The sequence below is a fragment of the Chiloscyllium punctatum genome, chromosome 39 (assembly GCF_047496795.1).
Source record: "Chiloscyllium punctatum isolate Juve2018m chromosome 39, sChiPun1.3, whole genome shotgun sequence".
Taxonomy (NCBI): domain Eukaryota; kingdom Metazoa; phylum Chordata; class Chondrichthyes; order Orectolobiformes; family Hemiscylliidae; genus Chiloscyllium; species Chiloscyllium punctatum.
In genome coordinates, this window is record NC_092777.1 from 14000886 (window position 1) to 14027087 (window position 26202).

At 42.0% G+C, this 26202-nt stretch overlaps 1 protein-coding gene across 5 annotated transcripts in view; it reads left to right on the plus strand.

Moving 5' to 3' along the window:
* The window catches only part of tmem94 (transmembrane protein 94), a 140254-nt gene that overhangs the window by 40997 nt on the left and 73055 nt on the right, over window positions 1–26202 (plus strand). For all 5 annotated transcript variants that reach the window (XR_011954785.1, XR_011954786.1, XM_072558214.1 and 2 more), the window contains exons 2-6: window positions 1097–1216; window positions 2312–2439; window positions 10177–10313; window positions 14514–14716; window positions 17717–17868. Coding sequence is in view for 3 of the 5 variants with exons in the window: in XM_072558214.1 (XP_072414315.1) it covers window positions 1097–1216; window positions 2312–2439; window positions 10177–10313; window positions 14514–14716; window positions 17717–17868 (740 nt within the window). In the remaining 2 variants the exon portion in view is untranslated. The remainder of the gene's footprint in view (window positions 1–1096; window positions 1217–2311; window positions 2440–10176; window positions 10314–14513; window positions 14717–17716; window positions 17869–26202) is intronic.

The following is a 26202-nucleotide window of genomic DNA, read 5'->3' on the forward strand; positions in this document are numbered from 1 at the left end:
AAATAGTACAATATTAGGTAAAGTCAGAATACCAGCCACAGAAAGAAAAGGTACTTGGAGGAAATTATGCCGGTTCTAAGCACATGGAAAAATCTGTGATGTGGTGGTATCCTCATGCAGGGATAGTCCACTGATCTGCTTGTCCCACTTAGAAAAGGGACTTGGTGTGACTGTGCTGTGAGATCATGGAAAAATCTGCTCAAATGATTACTGCCCTTTTTAACTACATCCGCTTAACTAGGGCTTGAAGCTACTAAGCTGCCTAGGAATTGTGCCTAAGAATAAGTTGGTGGTCCCACTCCATCAACAATCACTTTTGCAAAATATATGGAAAATGATTCTGTTCTGATGTGGGTTTTTGTTATAGGGCTCTCCCACTACTTCATTTTTGCTTCTGCTTGCTGAGCTAAGTTCACAAGCAGTTTACTCTGTCCCAGGATGATGGTGATATAGTACCAGTCTGTTTCCTTTGGGGATGACTTGATTACCTCTTGGATGCCTATCACCTCAGATTGAAGTTCTCCCATTACTGTTACCCTCCTCTGCACCCCCAGCTATTGCTGAGGAGTTTCTAGGTGAGGCACAGCAACATATTATTCCCTTCCTACATTTGCATTCACAGCAATGCCACTGAATGCATGGGAAAACTCACTCAAGGGACTGCAATGGCAGGAAAATGGCAAGTTTTGAATAAACCTCCAAAAAAGGGTGTAAACTCTTTTCTGTATCAAGATGCAGCAGGTGCAGAGATATGTGAAACATTATCTTTGGTGGAATACTCTTAATTATCTCCTCAGAACCGCAATTAACAGCGACAGAGATAGCCACTGATTGATCTCTCTTTTGCGACACAATGGTCTCTCTAGCCAGTCCCCAAGTTTAACAGAATATGATTTAAATTAACTTGCAGTTTTGCTCACTGTTGAAATATGAAAAGAAAATCACTTTTTAATTATTTCTTCCTTAAAACATAGTGATGACAGTGTTGCCAACAGAGTCTCAGTCAGTTTTGTGGTCTTCCGATCTATTATAAATTCCCCAGCCGTGGGAATATTCGAGGTATCAGCTAAGTCATACTGTTGTGATTCATCCACAGGATGAAATGGTCGCTAGCTTGGGCCTTTCGACCAGACAGGCTCTGACAGTACTGCATAACCAGCTCACAGTAATCCTGGAAGAACACCAGAAGCAGCAGAGAAAGAAGGGCTCTTGGAAGGTAGGGACATAATGAAAATTCTAGCCATGCTTCGTTGTTGTTCTAACTGGTCTTTTATAAACTTGAGCTCCTTCAAAATCCTATTGTTTGCTAATCAGCATTGGTTCCATGTTTACCAAGCCCAATGTTTAAAATTCTCATTCTTGTGTTCAAATGCATCCATGGCCTCTCAGTTCTCAATTTCTGTAACCCTTCACTCCAAGCTTGCAATCCTTTGAGAACTCAATATGCCTCCAGCTCTGGCTACCTTGTTCATCTGCAGTTACCTTCATCCCACCATAGGTGGCTGTGCCTTCAGTTTAAACCCTAAACTCTGGAATTATCTTTCTAAATCTCCCCCACCTCTCAGGTTTAAAGGAACACCTTAAAACAACCTGTTTGAAACTGTGATGTCTTTTCCTATTACATTTCCCTGCTCTTATTTTCAAAGGAATTTTAATAGACTAAAATCTGTGCTCAGTGGTGAAAGTAATTTGAAGGGACTGGGCAATGATCTGGCAATGTTTTCCTGGGTTACGCTGCAGCCGTGACCTCGGGGATTGTGATAAGTTAAAAATCACACAACACCAGGTTATAGTCCAACAGGTTTAATTAGAAGCACACTAGCTTTCAGAGCACTGCTCCTTCATCAGGTGGTTGTGAAGGACACAATTGTGTCCTCCACACAAATCAGGACTGTGATAGTTCACTGCTCAGCTCGAATTCAGTGTCATATTTCTTTAGATTCTTTGAAATGATTTGAAGCCATGCATCAGTCCAGCCTCCATTCAAAGGACATTCACAAAATGCTCTTGAGCCCCTCGTTTCAGATCTTTGCCTGATAATTCACAGATAAAGTAACGGAATACTTGTAAATTATTCCTCAGGGTAAATAGGTTTCTGTTTTATAATTTTCTGTCCTTTATCTTCTCGTTTGGCAAATCCTTTATTCTCTAATTGCCAGTGCCACAGGTGATTGTAAGGATCAACTGTGGAAACTAAGCTTGTATCTCTCAGTATGTGGTGCCATGTGTGAATCTATTCTGCTGGGGTTTATTGTGTGATGTTTCTCTGTGTGTTATCAGTTCCTATCTGACCACACTGATCTTATTGTAGGATGTATGGTTTAAGGGTTTCCTTAACCTGAGTAACCGATCCTCCAGCTTCCACTGGCCTGGAGCAGCTCTAATGCTGTTGGCTGCCATTTTGCTGCTGTGTTGCTTTGAAAGTGAACCAAATGGAAGGTAAGAAACATCTTGTGTATAAAACTACTAAGCTCGACAAAATGTAGTGAATGCATTTGTTGGGTAAGAAGTGTTTCAGTCTTTAACTGATGCAAACTTAATTTAGATTGTATTATTTTATTAAACAACGCACAGTTTACAAAATAATTAACATTAAACGCTGTATACAGAGAAACAGCATGGGAGAGGAGTGGCAAAGCCAGGCCCCAAACCCTGACATTCAACTGGTTTTCAGGGAAATGAGGACAAGCCTCAAATCCAATTACAATTTAGATTGTAATTTGTAGTTTGTTTAAGGCGAAATCGTCAGTTTTAAATTGTGTAGTTGTAAGCTTTGGTCAGACTTACTTTCAAGATGTGCATTGTAAGGGCAGCTTAATTAAGAACTGGTTGAAACTGGATCATCGTTAACTGAGTGAGCTAGGCCCTCTGTATTGGAAACATATAAGTAGCCAATCTATTGGTATTTAGAGTGCATACGTTAAATATTGTGAGTTCAGTGGAGGAAGGAAGGAGATATTTGTGGATTTTTGCTGTAGCTGATTGGTGAATATTCTGGTTATTTGAAGTAAACTTGAGGTCTTCAGTTTGTTCAAGTCTCCAATTTTTTTTTAAAAAACAAAAATGTCAGGTATACAATCAATATGTAATGAGCTATAAAAAGGAAGTAATGTAATAAACCACAAAAAACAAGTGCACTGGAGTGGTTTTAAAAGCTGCTGGACTCCAGTGTGATTGATGTCTGTAGTAAGTGTTTGCAGCTCAAGCAACTCCAGATCTGAGTTGAGAATTTGGAATCTGAGCTGTAAACGTTGCTCCACATCAGGGAGGGAAAAAAGTTACCTGGACACTACTCCAGAAAGGTGTTGCGCTTCTTAAATTAGGAGCGGGAGGGGAGGAATCCAGTTCTTGTCCTCGTTGGTAGTATGACCATTCATAGGACTGGAAAGAGGGGTACTGCTGAAAGATTTTGAATAGCTGGAAGGGAAACTGAAATGCAGAATCTCCAAAGTGATAATCTCAGAATTGATACCTGAGCCATTGGCATAGAATGAATAAAATGACAAAGTTAAATGCGTGGCTTAAAGATTGGTGTGGGAAGAATGGGTTTTAGTTTGTGGGGCATTGGTACCAAAACTGGGGTAGAAAGGAGCTGTTTAGTCAGACAGGCTTCACTTGAGCCATGCTGGGGCCATCCCAGTCAATCAAGTAACTTGGGCTTTAGAATGTGTTTAAAACTAATTGGAGGGAGGATTTTGGAGGGGGAAGTACAGGCTTGCAAATCAAAATAGGATGGAAAATAAACAGAGGACAAACTAGCATTTATAAATATCAAAAGGAAGAGTGAACATAGGCCCCTTAGAGAACAAGGCTGGGGAAACGATGGGGAGACAAGAAATGACAGAACCATTGAACAAGTATGTTGTATTAATTTTAACGATAGAGGCCATTAATAGCATTTCAAAAATACTTAATCGAGAGGACAAAAGAGAGCAGGAAATAAATACAATAATCACTAGAGAGAAAGGACTAGGAAAGCTTGTGGGGCTAAATGCTAATAAGCTGCCTAGACGTGATGGATTGCATCTGAGGATTTTAGAGGAAATAGCTGCAGAGACACTGGATGTGCTTGTAATAATGTTCCAAAAACTTTCAGATTCTGTACAAGTTCCATTGAATTAGAAAAATACCAATGGTAACACCCTTCTTCAGAAAGGGAGGGAGACAAAAAGCAGATAATTGTAGGACAGTAAGCTTGCATCTGTCTCAGGAAAAATATTAAAGATGTCATATCAGGAGTTAGAAATACATACGCAGAATCAACATGACCATGCAAGGGAAATGATGCCTGACAAATTTATTGCAGTTCTTTCATGTGATAAGGAGAAGCGTAGATCAAAGGGAGTCAGTAGGTATAATACATTTGGATTTCCAAAAGACACTTGATAAGGCACTGTATGCAAGGCTATTTAATAACTTAACCATCCGTGGTTTTGAGGATAGTAAATTAACATAGATAGAGGGTTAGCTAATTAATAAATGACACAGTTGCGATGAGGTGGCCATTTTCCGGTTGGCAACATGTAATTGGAGTCCGGAGTTGTCAGCGCTGGGCCAATAATTACTTGCAATATGCATTAATGAATGAGGAAATAAATGTTCAATAGTAAACTTTGCAGTTGACACAAAAGCAGGTGTGAAGGAAAGTGGTGATAATAACACAAGGATATAGACACGTTAAATAAGTGGGCACAAATTTGGCAGATGGAATATAATAGAATCATAGAATCCCAACAGTGTGGGAACGGTCCATTTGGCCCAACAAATCCACACCGATATTCTGAAGAGTATTCCACCCAGAACCATTCTCCTACGTTTCCCCTGACTAATGCCTACACATCTATGGGTGTATAGGTTAGATTGATCTTAGATTATGATAAATGTTTGGCACAGCATCATGGGCTGAAGGGCCTGTACCGTGCTGTACTGTTCTACAGTCCCTGGGCACTATAGGCAATTTAGCATGGCCAATTCACCTAACCTGCACATCTTTGGACTATGAGAGGAAACCAGAGCACCTGGAGGAAACCCACGCAGACACGGGGGTAATGTGCAAACTCCACACAGATAGTCACCTGAGGCTTGAATCGAAGCTGGGTCCCTGATGCTCTGAGGCAGCAGTGCTAACCACTGAGTCACCATGCTGCCCCTAATGTTAGAAGTGGTGAGGTTAAGCCCTTTAGCAGGAAGGGAAGAAAAACCGAATGTTACACAAAGACTGCAGAAATCTGCAACATAGGGATTTGGCAGTCTTTGTGCATGAATTGCAAATTGGATAATAGGGAAGGCAAATGGGATGCTGACCTTTATTTCAAAAGGGATGGAGTATAAAGATAGGGAGTACTTTTTGAAACTATACAAGGCACTAGTTAGACCACAGCTGAAACACTGATCAGTTTTTGTCCCCTTATCTGAAGAAAGATGTTCTGGCATTGAAAGCAGTCCAAAGAAAGTTTACTAGGTTAATCCTGTGCAGGGAGGGTTTATTTTTATGAGGAGAGATTGAATAGGCTGGGCCTACATTCATTGGGGTTTAGAACAATGAAAGGAGACCTTTTGAAAGCGTACAAGATTCTTAGGGGGACTTGACTGGGAGAGGTTGTTTCCCTTGTGAGAATGCCTAGGACCAGAGGGCATAATCTCAGATTAAGGAGCCACATTTTTAAAACAGTTGAGGAATGTTTTCTCGGAGAGTGATGAATCTGTGGAATTCTTTACTGCAGAGGACTGTTGAGACAGGGTAGTTAAGTTTATTCAAGGCTGAGATACAAATTTCTCACCATATGAAAATTGAAGGTTAGGGGACTAAAACAGGAAAATGGAGTTGAGGGTTATCAGAGCAGTCCTGATCACATTGAATGGTGGACCAGATTCGATGGGTCAAATAGCCTACTTGTGTTGCTAAGCCTTATGGTCTTATAGTATGCTCTAACTAACATCCGAAGTGGGAACTTGTCAACGACCTTCTGGAAATCCAACTTCGCAGAACCACTGGTTCTTTGTTGAGCTTGCATAGTCGTCTTCAAAACAAAACTTCCAACAGTTTTGTTAAACACAATTGCCCTTTCACCAATCCATGTTGGCTGTCTAGTCAGATCATTATTTTGTAAGTGTCCAGTTATCACATTACAATCATGTAATGATGTGACGGTGCCGGTGTTAGACTGGGGTGGACAAAGTCAGAAGTCACACAGCACAAGGTCCTAGTCCAATTGTTTTCTTTGAAATCACAAGCTTTCAGAGCACTATTGGACGATAATTTGGGTCATGTGATTTCCTATATATAAATATTTTCCCAGCTATTGACCCCAAAACTAACCTATACTTTTCTATTCTTTTTTTTTCCAATCCCTCCTTTAAATAGGAGGATTATATTTACTTAATGTAAGTCGTTTGTTCCAGGAAATTCATCGACCTTCAAGCTAGTTGGTTTTTTAACTACTACGGTGTTATTAATTTATTTCAATTCCTTATTTTCACAAGTGCCTTGGTTGCCTAGTATTTGGTTGGACGGCGGTAGGGTGTGGTAGTGTTCTGTAACTTTCTAGGAGACAAAGTAGTTGTCTAGTTCAGCTATTTTCCTCTCCACCTTTGCACATTCACCAGTCTTGAACTGTAAAGGGCCCACATTCGTCTTTGCTAATCTTTTCCTTTACGTTTACCTGAAAGGCCCTTTAGTCTGCTTTTGTTTCTTTCTAGCTTGCACTCACATTCTGATTTGCATTTCTTTGCCAGTCTCTTGAATGTCTTTGCCGGATTTCATTTGCTCCCAACCCTTGGGTTTATCACTTTTTATGAGATCTTTATAAACCACTTCCTTTAATCTAATGCAATGTTTGACACCTTTTGTTGCACATGGTTGGTTCACCCTTCCTGATTGGTTGTTGTATCTTGGAGGAATATGCATCTGTTGTAGACCATGTAATATCACTTTAAACTCTAGCCAGCAGTTTTACTATATATTTATTCATTCCACCGGAGCCCATTTGCTTCACGTCATCTGCTCCAAAGATGTGACCTGACACCAATATATCCCTCTTGATGTGTTATTAAGGAGACCGTTACACCAGCTAGATCTTCCATACTGCCATCGGCATCAGTTGCTATATACAGAGGAACCATGATTATCCGAACAAGATGGACGGGCACTATTTTGTTGGGATAATTAATTATTCAGTTAATTGATTTCCTCTGGGGCTTGGAGTTTTCTGTGAAGTCTGCTCCCTGTTCAGGAGACTAGGCAAAAGCACACTGCGCGCGAGACCCCATCCCCAACCCCAGTAAACACCACCTCTCCACCTGCCTTCAATTCCCTCTGCTCCCACCGCACCCCCCCACCTGCCACAATACTGTCTGCTCCTCCCCCGCCCATCCTAACCCCATCCAACATCGCCCTCCCAAACCTGTCCCCCCCAACCCCATCCAACACTGTCCCCCCACCCGCTCCCAACTGCCTCCACTCCCACCCACCCCCCAAACCTGTCTCCCTGCCCCCAACCACCTCTGCGGTCAATTCCTAAGCATTTGTATCCCTCTGCTCCCCACCTACTCATGCATCTGTCCAGATGCATCTGAACTGAATCTACCGTACCTGCCTCTACCACTTCTGCTGGCAATGTGTTCCAGGTACCCACCACCCTCTGTGCAAAGTACTTACCGCGTGTATCCCCCTTTAAACTTTCCACCTTTCACCTTGAAAGTGTGACCTCTTGTTATTGAATCCTTCACCCTGGGAAAAAGCTTATCTCTATACCCTTCATGATTTTGTAAACCACAGTCAGCCCCCCCCCCACCCCATCTCCTTTTTTCTAGTGAAAACAAACCTAACCTACTCAACCACTCTTCATAGCTAGCACCTTCCATACCAGGCAACATCCTCGTAAACCTTCTCTGCACCCTCTCCAAAGCATCCACATCCTTTTGGTAATGTGGCGACCACAACTGTACACAGTATTCTAAATGCAGTCAAACCAACGTCGTGTACCATTTTAACATGACTTGCCAGCTCTTATCCTAAATACCCCGCCCAATGAAGGCAAGCATACTATATACCTTCTTGACCTCTCAATCCACCTGTGCAGCAACCTTCAGGGTACAATGGACCTGCCCTCCCAGATCTCTCTGCCCATCAACTTTTCCCAAGGCTTTTCCATTTATTATATAATTCGCTCTAGAATTAGACTTGTCTAAATGCATCACCTCACATTTGTCTGGATTGAAAGCCATCTGCCACTTTTCTGCCCAACTCTCCAGTCTATCTATATCCTCCTGTATTCTCTGACAGTCCCTAATGCTTTCTGCTACTCCACCAATCTTCGTGTCATCTGCAAACTCGCTGATCATACTAACAGTGCCCTCTTCTAGATCATTTATGTATATTACAAACAACAGTGGTCCTAATACTGATCCCTGTGGAACACCACTGGTCACCTTTCTCCATTTCGAGCAACTTGCTTCAACTACTACTCTCTGTCTCCTGTTGCTCAACCAGTTCTTTATCCACCTACCTAGAACACCCTGCGCACCATGTGACTTCACTTTCTCCATTTGTCTATAATGGGGAACCTTATCAAACGCCTTACTAAAGTCCATGTATATGACATCAACAGTCCTTCCTTCATCTATCAACTTGGTCACTTTCTCGAAGAACTCTATTTAGTTGGTAAGGCACGATCTCCCCCGCACAAAACCATGTTGCCTGTCACTGATAAGCTCATTATTTTCTAAATATAAATAGATCCTATCTCTCATTACCCACTCCAGCAACTTCCCCACCACCGACATCAGGCTCACTGGTCTGTAGTTACCTGGGATATCCCTACTACCCTTGTACAGGGGGACAACATGAGCAACCTTCCAGTCCTCCAGCACCTCACCTGTGTTTAAGGATGCCACAAAGATATCTGTCAGGACACCAGCTATTTTCTCTCTCACCTCTCTCAGCAACCTGGGATAGATCCCATCCGGTCCTGGGGATTTGTCCACCTTAATAACCTCTAGCCTACCCAACACATCTTCCCTACTTATGTCAACGTGATCCAGACTAATTAAACCTCTATCTCTAAACTCAAGATTGATGTGACATTAAAATAGTTAATAACCGCAAATATCAAGGTGTTGAAGTGGATGCTAGATGGATTCTAGGGGCTGATGTACATGAGTGGCCAAGGGACATAAACAATTATACTAGCTCAGAAAATGAAAACCTTTTTAAGTAGATCCAACAATCAGAAAACTCTGATACTTGATGAAATCTGCTCTTGAAGGATTTTGATGGAAGTAAAAGATGGTGTAAACAATGAAAATACCCCTTGTTTCAGTATTACTGTCGAAGGCATTTCAGAAAGAGCATATGATCCCTATGTTGTAGGAAATTTGCTTTCTATGCCTTTTATCTATAAGAACAGGAGCTGATGTATGGATGGGAATATGTACTCTCTAATGACTTATTCCAGTTGCATGGGAATGGTTTTAATATATCTTAAAATTAGATTTCAATGATTATTTTATTTGTTTTTACTTACTTAAGTAATTTTTAAATGTTTGCACAATGTACCAAAATAAATTTCCATATGAATTATCTTTATGGGCATAAGGGAAAGATACATTTCCGCTTGTGTAGAGATCAGAGCTGAAACAAAGATAATTAGAGATCCACATTTTTCATTCTCTACCTTACGCTGTACTCGTAGCATGGTGCCAGGCCCATCTATGGTGAGGTATGACACACTTTCTCCCTAATTTACAATCCTGAAACAGCCCCCTACTCACTTTATACTGGTCATAATTCACAACATGCTAGCTTTGAATGCTGCAGAGCATTTAATAAATACTTTAAATGTAGAAAAGGAGCAAGGCACACAAATAACAAACCCACAAACAAACAAGCCTTTAGGAAGTTACTGCTTTGGTCTGTGGCTTTTGATTAAAATGTTGTTGAATTTGCCTCTGTTGCAGTTATGCTGTCTGTATATTGAGCATGTATTGTCACATGCCTCTATTGATCTCAGTAAACACAAGTGACCCACATTGAGTACATAAATCTTAATAAACAATTTCTGTGGTTGCTTTGAGACATTTCAGAGCGTTCCATAGAATGAGAACAATACAATATATAAGCTTGCTTATTGACTGCAGGCAGCTAATTCTTGTGCTTCCTTCTCTCCTCTCTGATAGCCAGGGCACCGCAGTACTGAATGCTGCAGTGTTGTTCCTACTTCTTTTCCTCAACCTATACGTGATTGGGAGACAAGGAAGACTGAAAAGAGGTGAAGTTGTAGCCAGACTCCAAGCAATCATCAATAAACTGAATGGTGAATATACATGAAACACATGTTGGATTTGGGAATATTTGTGACAGATTAAGACAGATTTGTTAGTTCAGCTCGAGTGAATACATAAACTAATGAGAAATGGTGGAGACTGTAATTATCCCATGGATACCAGAATTTAAACAGTAAAGGCTAAAATCACTCGGCAGATCTGAGACCCTCTGTGGAGAGAGAAGCAGAGTTAAGATTTCAGCTGGGTGCATTTCATCAGAACGCAAACATTGGACATGAACCAGGAAAAAGCATGTGTATATGACTGCAACATGCTTGATAGCTGTTTATCTCTAACAGTTTCCACGGAGTTCTGATAAAAACATCATAAACCTGAAACATTAATCTTGTTTCTCTACCTGCAGATTCTGCCTAATCTGCTGGTTATTTTTACTATTCCCTGTTCTTATTAGAATGTTCTAGTATTTGAAGTATTTCTAGTATCTGGTCACAGATAATGGAACCTGAACAAACTGAAAATCTTGATTTTAAACTGTCAGAAGTTTTGTTCATCTCCTGTGACCAGTTTTCTGGTCTGATTAGTAGATGCTGTCTTGCTTATACTGTGGCTGTTGGCCAGAAGTGCTTTACAAGTCTTTAGCTTATAAAGCCCCACAACAAGTAGCTTCTGACAGCCTTTTCACATCTTACTGTTTGATTTTGCGTTTGTTAATTTGAATGTGATTTGCCTATAATTTTGAAATCTTAAATTCTTCCCTAAGCTGCTAATTTCTACCCCATCTGTAGCTGAGCTGAGAGAGCACGCTTTGTGTGAATTTAATTCATAAAATTAGATTTCTGTTCAGCAGCACCAGCAGTGGCATTGGCGTTTCATTTGTAACCTGAAGGACTCAGCTAAGTAAAGCTCAGATAAGCTTGCTGCCGGAGATCCGAATCCTATTTTAAATTTCAAGCTTCCTGTTGCATAATGGTTGATGTAGTGCAAGCGTATGGCCTGTTTCCTGTTCAGTCAGTCGGCGGGTGGTTTGTTTGTTGATTTGACGTTGCTTTGAAAGGACCTGGGCTAAAATAAGAGGAGTTTTTTACAACAAGAAACATATTTTGTTTTTGAAAATTGTATATCGTTACCAAAATAGACCTTCACCCATATGTAATACTGAAGTCAAATGAATTTGGTCAGACGCTGAGTCAGACTCGAGATGACCTTGTTTGAATAGTTCACTTACACGTTGTTTTGCTCACTAAATCATGAGAGGGATAAGTCTTAATGTGTTGACCATCACTGTGAAGCTCAGGGTCTCTGGAAATACTATTCATCTTGTTGAGACCAATGATGATTAGCCAAATAAACAAAGGAGATCACAGTAGCCAAGTCAGACAATAGTCATTTATCCTGAGTGTGCATTTCCATAACTAACATCACTGAGATACAGCGCTAACATGTTAGAAAGCAGTGCGGGGATGGTGATGTTAATTTTGAGTTCTTTATTTCGTAGTGGAGCTTTCATTTTCTGCTTACACTATGGGCTTTAAATGTGCAACAAAAAATTCCCAACGTCAAAAATGTTTCAGGAACTTCAGTTAACAGAGATGGCTGTTCCTGAGTTTCGTATTTGTAGGCGATGCACTTGTATATATTACTGCAAAAGCACAGTCGGTCAGGCAACATCCAAAGTGCAGGAGAGTCGACGTTTTGCGCACCAGCTCTTCATCAGGAATGAGGCAGTGGCCCAAGGAGGCTGAGAAATAAATGGGAGGGGGGAAGGGGGGGGGCGGGGCGGGGCTAGGGGGAAGGTTGTTGGGAATGCAATAGGTAGATGGAGGAAGGGAGCGATGGTGATAGGTCAGAAAGGAGAGTGGAGCAGATAGCGGGAATGAAGATGGACAGTTCAAAGGGCGGTGCCAAGTTGGAAGGTTGGATTGGGGATAGGGTCCAAAGGTCCGGAGGGGAAATGAGGAAACTGGTGAAATCCGCATTGATCTCTTGTGACTGGAGGGTCCTGAGGCAGAAGATGAGGGATTCTTCCTTCAGGCATCAGGTGGCTGGAGTTTGGCAGTGGAGGAGGAGTTAGTGTTCAGCCATAAGACAGTAGGGTTGTTCAGTGCATTTGGCCCAGAAGGAGGAGGCCATCTGGGATGTTCTACAGTGGAATTGGTCCTCCTGGGAGCACATACAGTGGAGGCAGAGGAATTGTGTGTAAGGAATAGCGTTTTTACAGGAGGCAGGGAGGGAGGAGGTGTCATCCAGTTAGCAGTGGGAGTCGGTGAATTTGAAGTAGATGTCTGTGTTGAGCCTGTCGCTGGAAATGGAAATGGAGATGGAGATGGAGAGGTCCAGGAAGGAGAGGGATGGTCCAGGTGAACTTGAGGTCAGGATGGAAGGTGCTGAGGTTGATGAACTGTTCAAACTTCTTATGGGAGCATGAAATGGCGCTGATACAGTCGATATAGCGGAGGAAAAGGTGGGGTTGGTGCCGGTATAGCTGCAGAAGATGGACTGTTGCCAATGACCAGACTCAACACAGACATCTACTTCAAATCCTCCACTACATCTACTCCCAGGAGGACCAATTCCACCATGGAACATTCCAGATGGCCGCCTCCTTCAAGGACCACAATTTCCCCTCCCACATGGTCGTCGATGCCCTCCAGTATGTCTCTTCCATTTCCTGCATGTCCACCCTTGAACCCCACCCCTCCAATCGCATCTAGGACGCAACCCTCCTGGTCCTCACTTTCCACCCCACTAACCTCCGGATATAACGAATCATCTTCCAGCATTTCTGCCACCTGCCAACAGATCCCACCATCAGGGATACATTTCCCTCCCAAACACTATCTGTGCTCCGCAGAGACCATTCCCTCAGGGACTCCTTTGCTAGGTGCACAGCCCCCCCACCAACCCAGCACCTTCCCTTGCCACCGGAAGAAGTGCAAAACTTGCGCCCACACTCTTTCCTCCCCCACCTCCGTCCAAGGCCCCAAAAGGTCCTTCCACATCTGACAGAGATTTACCTGTAAATCTCACGTCATGTGCTGTGTCCGTTGCTCTCGATGTGGTCTCCTCTACATTGGGGAAACAGGATGCCAACTTGCGGAACGATTCAGAGAACATCTCTGGGACCATTGCACTAAGCAACCCCACCTGTGACTAAACACTTTAACTCCCCCTCCCACTCCGCCAAGGACATGCAAGTCCTGGGCCACTTCCACCACCAATCTCTAGCCACCCAATGCCTGGAGGAAGAATCCCTCATCTTCTGCCTTGGGATGCAGCAACCACATGGGATCGACGTAGATTTCACCAGTTTCTTCATTTCCCCACTCCCCATCTTATCCCAGATCCAACCTTCCAACTCAAGACTGCCCTCTTGACTGTCCTATCTGTCAATCTTCCTTCCCACCTATCCATTCCGCCGCCCTCTCCGACCTATCACCATCACCCCCCCCCCCCACCTCCATCTACCTATCACATTCCCAACTACCTCCACTCCCCCACCCCGAGTCCCACACCCTCCCATTTCTCTCAGCCCCCTTTGTTCACCCCCTCATTCCTAATGAAGAGCTTATGCTCAAAACATCGATTCTTCTGCTCCTCGGATGCTGCCTGACCAGCTGTGATTTTCCAGCACCATACTTTTCGACTCTGATCTCCAGCCTCTGCAGTCCTCCCTTTCTCCTTGTATATATTGCTGCCCAGACCAAAATCTGAGTTACAGAAAGTGAACTCTATGCTGTAAAATTGTATTTCTAGTAACAGTGGAAGTGCTGGAATTTTTTCCAATGGATACATTCAGTATTGGGAAAGTACCCTGGAAAGGCACATTTTGCTTTAATGTCAGTGGAAACTTCTTCACTGTTCACACCATTCCTGAAGGTGGTATAGTGGGAGTCTGTGCCAAGTGTGCTCGTATACATTAGTAGCTGCATTTAGGTGGCTCAAACCCAGATTCTGTGACAGATACAGAAAATATGAAGAGCGCTCAACTTGTCAAGAGCACCCAGGATGAGGGAACTATTATTGTTTCAGGTTGATGATCTGACATCAGAATTAGATGATGTTAGAGTTGTTATGCATTGAGCAAGTGGTCCCAAGTCGTGGAAGTATGTTGGTTCACTCTGCCGGATAGTCCTGTTAAAGTATGCAACTTAATTCAGTTTTTAAATTTGCACACAGTGAAAAAGTGATTTCTTGTAAGTGTTGATATTTGCTTTGTTTAATGTTTGTAGAAGCACTTCTGAGTTGTGAGGAACTGAGATGGGAAGATGCATTGTACCCAGATCTCTTTATGCCCTCTGCTCCATCTTGGTCACTCCACTGGGCCTATAGAGATGGACATTTGATCAATCTTCCAGTCTGCTTATTGGTGGAAGGTGACATCATTGCCCTTAGACCTGGCCAGGAGTCTTTTGCTTCTTTAAGAGGAATTAAGGTAAGCATTTTCGTTTCTCCTAACTCAACTTGGAAACTATGCCCTTTGGAACTGAAAGTTTTGTTAAGCGGTGACAACTGTGATATTTCTATTAAAGGAAAGAGGCAGAAATATACCAGGCAATAATAGTCGTCTTTTGTCTCATTTTAACTGAAATGTTGCTAGAAGGAGACTTAAAGTCAAAGCTTTTCACTTGCACTCAACAGGATGAGGATGCAAGAAACCAGAGTTGGAAATGGACTATCATTTTTTTTACAGCGTGAGAAGAGTGTGCTGAATGAACGGAGAGCAGGAACAGTTAATTGTCAGACTTGATTCTCTGGCTAGGCATGTAGACTCTAATTAGCTTAGATTCCCTACAGTGTGGAAACAGGCCCTTCGGCCCAACCATCCCACACCGATCCTCCGAAGAGTAACCCACCCGGACTCATTTCCCTCTGACTAATGCACCTAACACTGTGGGCAATTTAACATGGCCAATTCACCTGACCACATCTTTGGACTGTGGGAGGAAACCGGAGCACCCGGAGGAAACCCACGCAGACACAGGGAGAACGTGCAAACTCCACACAGACAGTTGCCCGAGGCTGGATTCGAATGTGGGACCCTGACGCTGTGAGGCAGCAGTACTAACCACTGAGCCACCGTTCCGTCCAATGGTCAGAAAAGGTTGACATCCTCCATGGAAAGGTGCAAAATATGTGCAAATTCCTTTTGCCAACATTAATCTGGGTATTGTGTATTAATGTTAATATCTGTAACTTCTGGGTTGTGCAGATGCATCATATTGTGACCGACTGCTGATTTTACATTGGTTTCCAGTGTATTTCTTAGCAGTGTCTGAATTCATAAATTTTGTTCAATAGCAGGATCTCCAGTCTAATTGAGCATGCTGTTCCAATACTTGAAAACAGAGGCTTGTTGAACAGGGTCAGCATGCTCCCTGTTTCATATGGTCCACCAGTCATTGAGACTCATGGCCTGTGTTCTTGGCATCACACTCACACTGAAACTCCTACATCACAATCATTTGTATGTGAAGCAAAACATCTCATTGGCTTGGCAGTGGAGAAATCACTCCTTAGTTTACTGCAAAGTAGCAGCGTAAGGTAACAAGCTTCATGTCTTTGTATTTGTGTAAGCTAACATCCTAACAATTGGTAGACTGTATCAAACAACATGCCATGTTGACTGACATTTTCCTGGCTACCATCAGTTCTGAGCAAGGGTCACTAGACCGGAAACATTAACTTTGATTTCTCTCCACAGATGATGCCAGACCTGCTGAGCTTTTCCAGCAATTTCTGTTTTTGTTTCTGATTTACAACATCAGCAGTTCTTTTGGTTTTTATTAATGCCTTATTGACCATTTGAAGCAGGCAGTATGCCAATTGTGCTCAATCAGTCCATACTTGTAAACTGCAGAACACCATGTCTGACATGGTTTGACAAGAATTGCACCAGAAACCAATTTAAGATTATCAGTTGGGCTCACATTGTGATGGCCAAACTAGATGCTTCATCTATTAACACACACAGGATCCTGTTTTATGGAGCTAAAAGGAGTTTATGTGAGCATTGCACCATTTTCTTTGAGAAAATGAAGACTGCCATTTTCTGTAGTATTCCACAGAGATACTCTGACGAACGTCTACGTGTCTTGTGGCCTATGAACTATGATTGTCAATTAATTATTCCTGCTGCATCTCCATGTCAACAATGGCCCGAGCAATCCACATCCTCTACTAATGCTGTACAAACTGGCATTTTTTTGGTCCTCAAGTCTTTATCTTGCATCCATTAAATGTGATTGAATTGTTGGAGTATGATATGGGTTGAAATTATTAAGCACTGCCATAGCAGTTCACTAATCAGCATGGGGTTTCAATAGCCATGCTAGAATGTAGAAAATTCTCTAAATATGTAATGGACAATAAATAAAGGACATAGGTTGTATTTCACTTGGATTCTTAAAAGCCTTTGGATAGATCGTGTAAAAGGATTTGTGACAAAGACAATTTGCATCATTCAGGAGAATGTGGAACATTCAGATAGAACTAGGTAAGAAGTAAAAGACAGAGGGAAAAGAGCTGAATGATTTAATGCATTATGTTCAATAGGAACCTAAGTTAAAGCTACCCTTATTATGTGCTAGTAAATTTGAGAATAAGTAATTTCTAGGTGGCAGACTTGGAACAAGATTTGTAGGACCTGCAGATAGCTTGCACTTCACAGTTAATTGTAGAAACATAAACCAATACACTTTGGAGGTAAAGTTAAGGAAAGGAAATACAACTAGATTAATTTTTAAATTAGAGATTTTGCTGTGCAGGTAAGTGAATCAAAAGTCTCAAATCACGTCTGTAACTACAGCCCTATTATAGAAAGGATATTACTAAACTAGAAAGAGTGTAGAAAAGATTTACTAGGATGCCACCTGGATTGGAAGGTTTGAAATATGAGGAGAGGTTAGATAGGCTGGGACTTTTTCCCTGGAGCACAGGAAACTGAGGGGTAACCTTACAGAGGCCTATAAAATCATGACTGACAGAGATAAGGTATATAACCAATAGCTTTTGCCCATTGTAGAGAAGTTTGAAACTAGAGGACATAGGTTTAAGATGAGAGGGGAAGGATAGAAAAGGATACAGAGGGGCAGTTTTCTCACACACAGGGTGGAGAGTGTCTGGAATAGGCTGCCAGAGGTAGCAGTGGAAGTGAGTACAATTTCAACATTTAAACGTTTAGACAGGTACATGGGTGGGATAGGTATGGAAGGATATGGACCAAATGTAGGCAGATGGGACATGACTCTAACTGTAAAAACATTTTGAAAAAGCAGGTGGGATTCTTGTTTTTGTGATTATAATTGATCAATATTGCAGTTGTCACTGGTTCCTTCGCTGCCAGTGCTTGATATTGGCTGTTTTATGTTGAGTTTTTTTAACTCCAGTAATAAGACTCCATCTCTTTCTGTCCTTCACTCCTTGCTTGAAACAGGATGATGAGCACATAGTACTGGAGCCTGGTGATTTGTTTCCCCCGTTTTCCCCCCCACCTACACCCAGGGGAAAAGGAAAGAAAGGACCTGAGACTCCTCAGCAGCACAGACACTTTAGAGTAGTGAGAACTCCAGTTCTTGAAAATGTCAGGTAAGGGCAGCTGAGAATGTCTCATGTTGGTAATGTTGTTTAAATCACTCATCTTTATATGGCACCATGGAATTCACTAAATTAGCTTATATTTATGTATTTTTAATACTTTTCTGTCTTTAAAGATCATGTTAATTTTCCATGGCAAATATTCTGTGTTGTAGTTTTAGAAATCAAAATAAAGTTGGTCCTCTGTTGAGCTACATGAGATAGCATAGACAGTGAGGTAAGCTGCAGTGAGCATATATAGGAGGCTGCTTTTGGCTGTGTTACTGGTTGGGCTGCTACATTTTGATCCTTTGATATTTCTCAGTGGTGTGAGATTTTTAGTTATGTTGACAAAATTAGATAGCATTGGTGAATAGTGCAGTGCATCTACCTTTCATGATCTGTTACAAAAATATCAGTTTGTGAACCTCCTTCCATTAGGGCTGAGGCGATATTGGACCCAAAGTTTGACATTTTTATATGGTTTGGATTTCTGAAAAACTCTTATGTAATGTTGAATTGACAAGTTTTTGATTTTATACAAACGGAAATGAATCACCCATCCAATGCATGAATGTTAGGCAAATGGTATTACAATGGGGAAGATTTTTGTGCATGGATGAATCAAAGGGCAGGAAAGAGGAAAAACCTATGACTTAATAAATCCTGAGCAATTAGCCTAGATAATTGACAAATGTTTGAATGAATGTAAAATCACATGAGGAAAGAGGCATATCAATTTGTAGGTGTTGTAGTACAATAATGTAAGGTGAACCTAATGAGGTCAAACCAGAGCTTTGTGTAATACTATAGAATTTGCAGCATGGAATACAGCCATTCAACCCATTGCAGCTTTGCTAACTAGCAAGTAGTGTATAGATTATTTTCACTTTATAGCTTTTGGTCAGGATGGGCAAAATTCAACCTGGATGGTCACAGTCACATGCTGGGCTGTACTTGTTATTTCACTCATGGGGTATGGGCATCTCTGGATAGGCCAGCATTGACTGTCCATTCTCATTGCCAGAGGGCAAGTAAGAGTCAACCATACTCCTGTAGATCTGAACTTGCATGTAGACTAAAACAGGTAAGGATGGCAGATGACCAACCCTAGTGAACCAGATAGATTTTTACGATTAAGATTTTCATTGAATTCCAGTTTCATATTTGCCAAGGTGCAATTCAAACCCATGACCCAGAACTCCTGAGGTTCTAGTCCGATGTCATTATCACTAAATAAATAATCAAGAAGCATTATAGCTATTACACCCCAGTTACTGATTTCATCCTCAGCAGGTCTTGTTTTGTGGTTAATCAGTTGAGAGTGAAGCTAAAGAAACTGACGTCATCCTTGATCTTATCTCTCAAACACCAAGTAAAGGGTCGCAGAAAAGACCAATGCCAGAGCAAATATTATTTGGGCCAGTCCCTCCTTGCTTTTAGTACAAGTGATTGTTTTCAAGGGAGATTAAACCTGTAGATGCTGTACTTGCCATATCTTTGACAGTATTGTATCAGCTCAGAGGTTGCACCATTTGTCCTCTTTCATTGTTGAAAAATATGCAGAAGTTTGGAAATATTTTCTTGATTTGAGTTGTACCTTCAATGGCATCTCAAGGTTTTTGTGGATTGGCGGATCTGAGCTGGCTTCAATATGGCCAAACTCTTTGTGATTTTTGCCTTCTGACACAGTGTAGAAGGTTACCTCATTACAACAGGATCTGGACCAGATGGGCCAATGGGCTGAGGAGTGGCAGATGGGGTTTAATTTAGATAAATGCAAGTGCTGCATTTTGGAAAAGCACATCAGAGCAAGACTTATACACTTAATGGTAAGGACTGGGAGTGTTGCTGAACAAAGAGACTTTGGGGTGTAGGTTCAGAGTTTCTTGAAAGTAGAGCCATCCAGATGCATTTTAAATGCTGTAATTGTACCAGCCTTCTCCACCTCCCCTGGTAGCTCATTCCATACATGAACCATCTTCAGTGTGAAAAAGTTGCCACGTGGGTCCCTTTAACTCTTTCCCCCTCACCCTAAACCTATGCCCTCTAGTTCTGGACTCTCCCATCCCAGGGAAAAGAGTTTATCTATTTATCTTATCCATGCCCCTCATGATTTTATAAATCTCTAGAAGGACACCCCTCCGCCTCCGATGCTCCAGGGAAAACAGGATGGGTATATGAATAGGAAGAGTTTAGAGGGATATGGGCCAAGTGCTGGTAAATGGGACTAGATTAGGTTAGGATATTGGTCAGCATGGACGACTTGGATCAAAGGGTCTGTTTCCATGCTTTACATCTGTATGACTATATGTTGTGAGGTATGTCATACTGGGAGCTTTGGACAAAATTACCATAATTCTGTTAGTTTTAAAATAGTGATGGAAAACGATAGACAGGGTCTAAAAGTTGAAGTTGTGAATTAGAGGCAGTTGATTGGGCTGGATGTTTGCAGGTAAAGGTTGGACTGGAAAATGGAAAGCCTTCTAAATGAGATAATGAGAATCCAGAGACAATATGTTCCTGTTCGGATGAAAGGCAAGGCTGGTAGGTATAGGAAATGCTCAATGGCTAAAACCTCAATTTTGCCAGTCAAGAATGAGAAGTTAGCATTTATCGGGTATAGGCAGCAGAAATAGAGTGAATCCTTAGAGTTTGAAAACAGTAGGAGTGTACTTAAGAGGGAAATCAGGAGGGCGAAAAGGGGAGATTAGATAACTTTGGCAAATAGGGTTAAGGAGAATCCAGAGGGATTCTACAAATACATTAAGGACGAAAGAGTAGCTAGGGAGAGAATAAGGCCCTTTAAAGATTACGTATGGAACTGCAGGAGATGGGAAGATACTGAATGAGCATTTTGCGTCAGTATTTACTGTGGAGAAGAACATGGAAGATAGAGAATGTGGGGAAATAAATAGCGACATCTTGAAAAATGTCCATATTACAACGGAGGAGGTGCTGGACGTCTTAACACGCATAAAGGTGGATAAATTTCTGGGATCTGATCAGGTGTACCCTAATACTCAGTGGGAAGCTAGGGAAGAGATTGCTGGACCCCTTGCTGAGATGTTTGTATCATCGATAGCCACAAGCGAGGTGCCAGAAGGCTGGAGGTTGGCTAATGTGGTACCACTGTTTAAGAAAGGCAGTAAGGCGAAACTAGGGAACTATAGACCAATGAGCCAGATGGTGGGTTGGAGGCAATTCTGAGGGACAGGATTTACATGTATTTGGAAAGGCAGAGACTGATTAGAGATAGTCAATGTGGCTTTATGCATGGGAAATCATGTCTCTCAAAACTTGATTGAGTTTTTTGAAGAAGTAACGAAGAAGATTGATGAGGGCTATTCTAGATGGACTTCAATAAGGCATTCCACGAGGTTCCTCATGGTGAACTGGCTAACAAGATTAGATCACATGGAATAGACAAAGACCTAGCTATTTCAATATAGGTTGGCACAACCATAAAAGACAAAGTAGTGATTGAGGATTGCTTTTCAGACTGAAGGCCTATGTACAAGGGTTGGTGTTGGGCCCACTACTTTTTGTCATTTATCTAAATAATTTGGATACGAACATAGGTATGATTAGTAAATTTGCAGATGACACCAAAATTGCAGGCATAGTGAACAGCAAAGAGGATTTCCCCAGTGAACAGTGGGATCTTGATCAGTTGGGCCAATGGGCTGAGGAGGAGCAGATGGAGTGTCACTTAGATAAATGTGGGAAAGCAAATCAGGGTCGGACTTATCCATTTAATGATAAAGTCTGGGGGAGTGTTGCTGAACATAGAGACCTTGGAGTACAAGTTCATAGTTCCTTGAAAGTGGAGTCACAGGTAGACAGGGTAATGAGGAAGGCATTTGGTATGCTTACCTTTATTTGTCAGTGCAATGAGAATAGGAGTTAGGAGGTCATGTTGCAGCTGTACTGGGCATTGGTTAGGCTGCTATTGGAATACTGCATGCATTCCTGGTCTCCCTGCTTAGGAAGGATGTTGTGAAACTTAAAAGAATTCAGAAAAGATTTACAAGGACGTTGCCAGGGTTGGAGGGTTTGAGCTGCAGGGAGAGGCTGAATAGGCCGGGGCTGTTTTCTCTGGAGTATTAGAAGCTGAGGAAGTGACCTTATAGAGGTTTATGAAATCATGAGGGGCATGGATAGGGTAAATAGACAAAATCTTTTCTGCAGGGTGGGGGGGGGAGGGTCTAAAACTAGAGGGCATGGCTTTAAGGTGAGAGGGGAAAGATTTAAAAGGGCCCAAAAGGGCAACTTTTTCATGGAGGGTGGTCTGTGTATTGAATAAGCTGCTAGAAGAAGTGGTGAAGGGTGGCACAATTACAACATTTAAAAGCCATCTGGATGGGTATATGAATAGGAAGGGTTTAGAGGGATATGGGCCAGATGCTGGCAAATGGGATTAGATTTATTTAGGATATCTGGTTGGTATGGGCGGGTTGGACCGAAGGGTCTGTTTGTATGCTGTATATCTCTGACTCTAAGTGATGATTTCAGTGATCCACTGGTTACCCACATTAATGACGTCAGGACAATGTCCAAGCACTATATGTTTCTACTCTCTGCCCCTATTTTCTGCTGAAAAGTATGGAAGAACAAAGCCAACAGAGCAAACATTGTGAATGGGAACCCCAGCTTGTGTCTGCTAGTTTTATAATATTTACTTTGGTATTGGGTTTTTCTGTCATCCTTTCCTGATTTTTCTGACAGACGAGGCTATGATCTGAGCTTCCTGTTAACCAGTTGTTTCCTGAGCTGAGAAACATTGGCTGAGGTGGCATTTTTGTATACATTTTGATTATTTAGTTATACCTTTTTTAAAATTCATTTGTGGGATCTGTACGTATCTGGCTAAGCAGCATCAATTGGCTGTCTTTAATTGCTTTTGAGGAAGTGGTAGAATCATCATCTTGAATTGCTATATAGTTATACCCATAGTGATATTAAAAAGGGTGTTCTAGGATTTTGACCCAGTCACAATGAAGGAATAGCGATGGAGTTCCAAACACGATGAGGAGTGGCTTGGGGGAGTTGGGGGGAGCTTGCTGATGGGGTGTTTCTAAGCATCTGCTCCCTTTTGTCATTCGAGGTGGTAGAGGTCACAGGTTTGGAAGGTGCCCTTGAGCCTTGGTCAGTTGCTGCAGTGCATCTTGTGGATGGTACTCACTGCTGTTACTGTGTGGGGTGATGGCAGAATGAATGTTTGGGGGATGGGATGCTAATCAAGTGCTGATTCTTAAAGGGTGTAGACCTTGAGTGTTCCATCACACTTCTGACTTGTTTGGTATAGATGGTGGGAGGTAGTGAGAACTACAGATCCTGGAGAGTCAGTGTGGACAGAGTGTGGTGCTGGAAGTTGTGGCCCTGATGAAGGGTTCTGCCTGTAACATAAACTCTCCTGCTCCTCAGATGCTGCCTGACCTGAGATTTTTCCAGCGCCACACTCTATTTACCTTTGGATCATGGACAGGTTTGGAGGATTTAGTTGATCAGTTGCTTGTTACTGAATTCCTAGCCTTTAACCCGCTCTTGTAGTGAATCATTTATAAGACTGGTTCATTTCACTTCATGATCAACGATAACTCCCAGAATGCATATGTTAGGGGATTCAGCAGTGCCACTGTTATTGAATATCAAGATGGTTAGATTTCCTCTCTTGTTGAAGATGATCATTACTTGGTACTTGTATGGCACAAATGTTACTTACCTCTTATCAACTCAGGCCTAAATGTTGCTTATGGACTTGAAACTTGCTGCATATGAACATGGGCTGCACTCCTATCTGAGAGGTCACAATTGTTGCGGAACACCGTACAGTCATCAGCGAACATCCCCATGTTTAATCTTCTGATGAAAGCAAGGTTGTTAATGAAGCAACTGAAGATATTTGGGCTTGGAACACTACCCTGAGGAACTTCAGTAATAATACTCATGGTGCTGAGATGATTGACCTCCAGCAGCCAGAACCATCTTCCTTTTAGATAGGCCTGGATCAAACCAGGAGCATTTTCCTCCTGATTGCCTTTGCCTTTGTCACCAGTTTTACTAGGACTCCTTGATGTCAGCAGATACTCTCACTTGGCCTTAACTCTGGATATGAGCTCTTTGGTCCATATTTGGACCAAGGCTTTAATGAAGTCAGGAGCTACATCACTCTAACAGAATCCAAACTGAGCACAGATGAGTAGGTAACTGCTGAGCAAGTGCCAATTAACAGCACTGTGAGAATCCCTTGCATCACAGCATAGGTTGGTGGAATGGCAATTGACTTGGTAGAAATTTTCCTGAGTTTTGTCGACCTGATTGATTTTTATTGATCTGTGTAGATTGACCTTTTTAACAATATCCATTTTTCACCTTTTCTACCCCCCCCCCCACCCATTAGTCAGTAAATAAGAGAATAGCTGAGTCTCAGCAAAGTTCTATTCGAAACCATGCAACTTCCTTCCAATTTGAATATTAAAAAGCAGAAGCTCAGTCTTCTGCTACCTAACCAATCTCCTAACCCGGTCAATAATTTGCCTTTAGTTCCACAGGCTTTACTTTTAAACAACAGTCTCTTATCAGATGTCTTCTGTGAGCCCATATACAGTACAGGCTCAGATCTGTCAGCGACTTCAGTTACTTCCTTAAATGATTGTATTACAATTTTTGGGCATATCCTGCTCTTTATCAGTCCGTGTTAATTCTCCCCAACCAATTTAAATCTGTGTTCAGTCATTCTGATCCTCGAGATTTTCATGTCCCCTCTGACCAATTACTTCTGAGATTTCTGAGTGAGATGATAATGTGCGGCTCTGGAAGCAAACTCCTGTTCGCTCAAACACTGGAACACAGTCTGATGCTTTTGGTGCTGTTAAAAGCATTTTTTAAAAAGTGAGGCATTATGTTAAAGATATTGTTTTTAGACCTACTTCTCGTGTTTGTAACTTTTTCCTAGGTTCCATTATTCTAAATTCTTTGTTTTGAACTTCAACTCCAAATTGAAATGCAAGCATTGTGCACAGTGCTACCAAACTTACATAGAACATTACAGCGCAGTACAGGCCCTTCGGCCCTCGATGTTGCGCCACCCTGTCATACTAATCTGAAGCCCATCCCACTTACAGTATTCCATGTATGTCCATATGCCTGTCCAATGACGACTTAAATGCACTTAAATTTGTCAAATCTACTGCCGTTGCAGGCAAACATTCCATATCCTTACTATTCTCTGAGTAAAGAAACTACCTCTGACATCTGTCTTTATACCTCTGTCCCCTCACTTTAAAGTTGTGCCCCCTCGTGTTTGCCGTTCCCATACTTGGAAAAAGGCTCTCCCTGTCCACCAAATCTAACCCTCTGATTATCTTGTATGTCTCTATTAAGTCACCTCTCAACCTTCTTCTCTCTAACGAGAACAGCCTCAAGGCCCTCAGCCTTTCCTTGTAAGACATTTCTTCCATACCAGGCAACAGCCTAGTAAATCTCCTCTGCACCCTTTCCAAAGCTTCCACATCCTTCTTATAATGCGGTGACCAGAACTGTACAGAAAAGTGTGGCCGCACCAGAGCTTTGTACAACTGCAGCATAACCTCCTGGTTCCAGAACTCAATCCATCTATTAATAAAGGCCAAAACACTGTATGCCTTCTTAATAACCCAGTCAATCTGGGTGGCAACTTTCAGGGATCTGTGTACATGGACACCGAGATCTCTCGGCTCATCTACACTCCCAAGAATCTTATCATTGGCCCAGTACTTTGCATTCTGATTACTCCGTCCAAAGTGTATCACCTCACACTTGTCCACATTAAACTCCATTTGCCACCTCTCAGCCCAGTTCTGCATCCTATCTATGTCTCTCTGCAACCTACTACATCCTTCGTCACTATCCACAACTCCACCGACCTTAGTGTCGTCCGCAAATTTACGAACCCACCCTTCTAAGCCCTCATTTTATAAAAATGATGAACAGCAGTGGACCCAATACCAACCCTTGCGGTATGCCGCTAATAACTGGACACCAAGATGAACATGTTCCATCAACTACAACCCTCAGTTTTCTTTCAGCAAGCCAATTACTGATCCAAACTGCTATGTCTCCCACAATCCCATTCCTCCACATTTTGTACAATAGCCTACTGTGGGGAACTTTATCGAACGCCTTGCTGAAATCCATATACACCACATCAACCGGTTTACTCTCATCTACCTGTTTGGTCACTTTGTCAAAAAACTTAATAAGATTCATTAGGCATGACCTACCCTTCACAAAACCGTGCTGACTGTCCCTGATCAGATTATTCTTTTCTAGATAGTTATAAATCCAATCTCTTATAACCTTTTC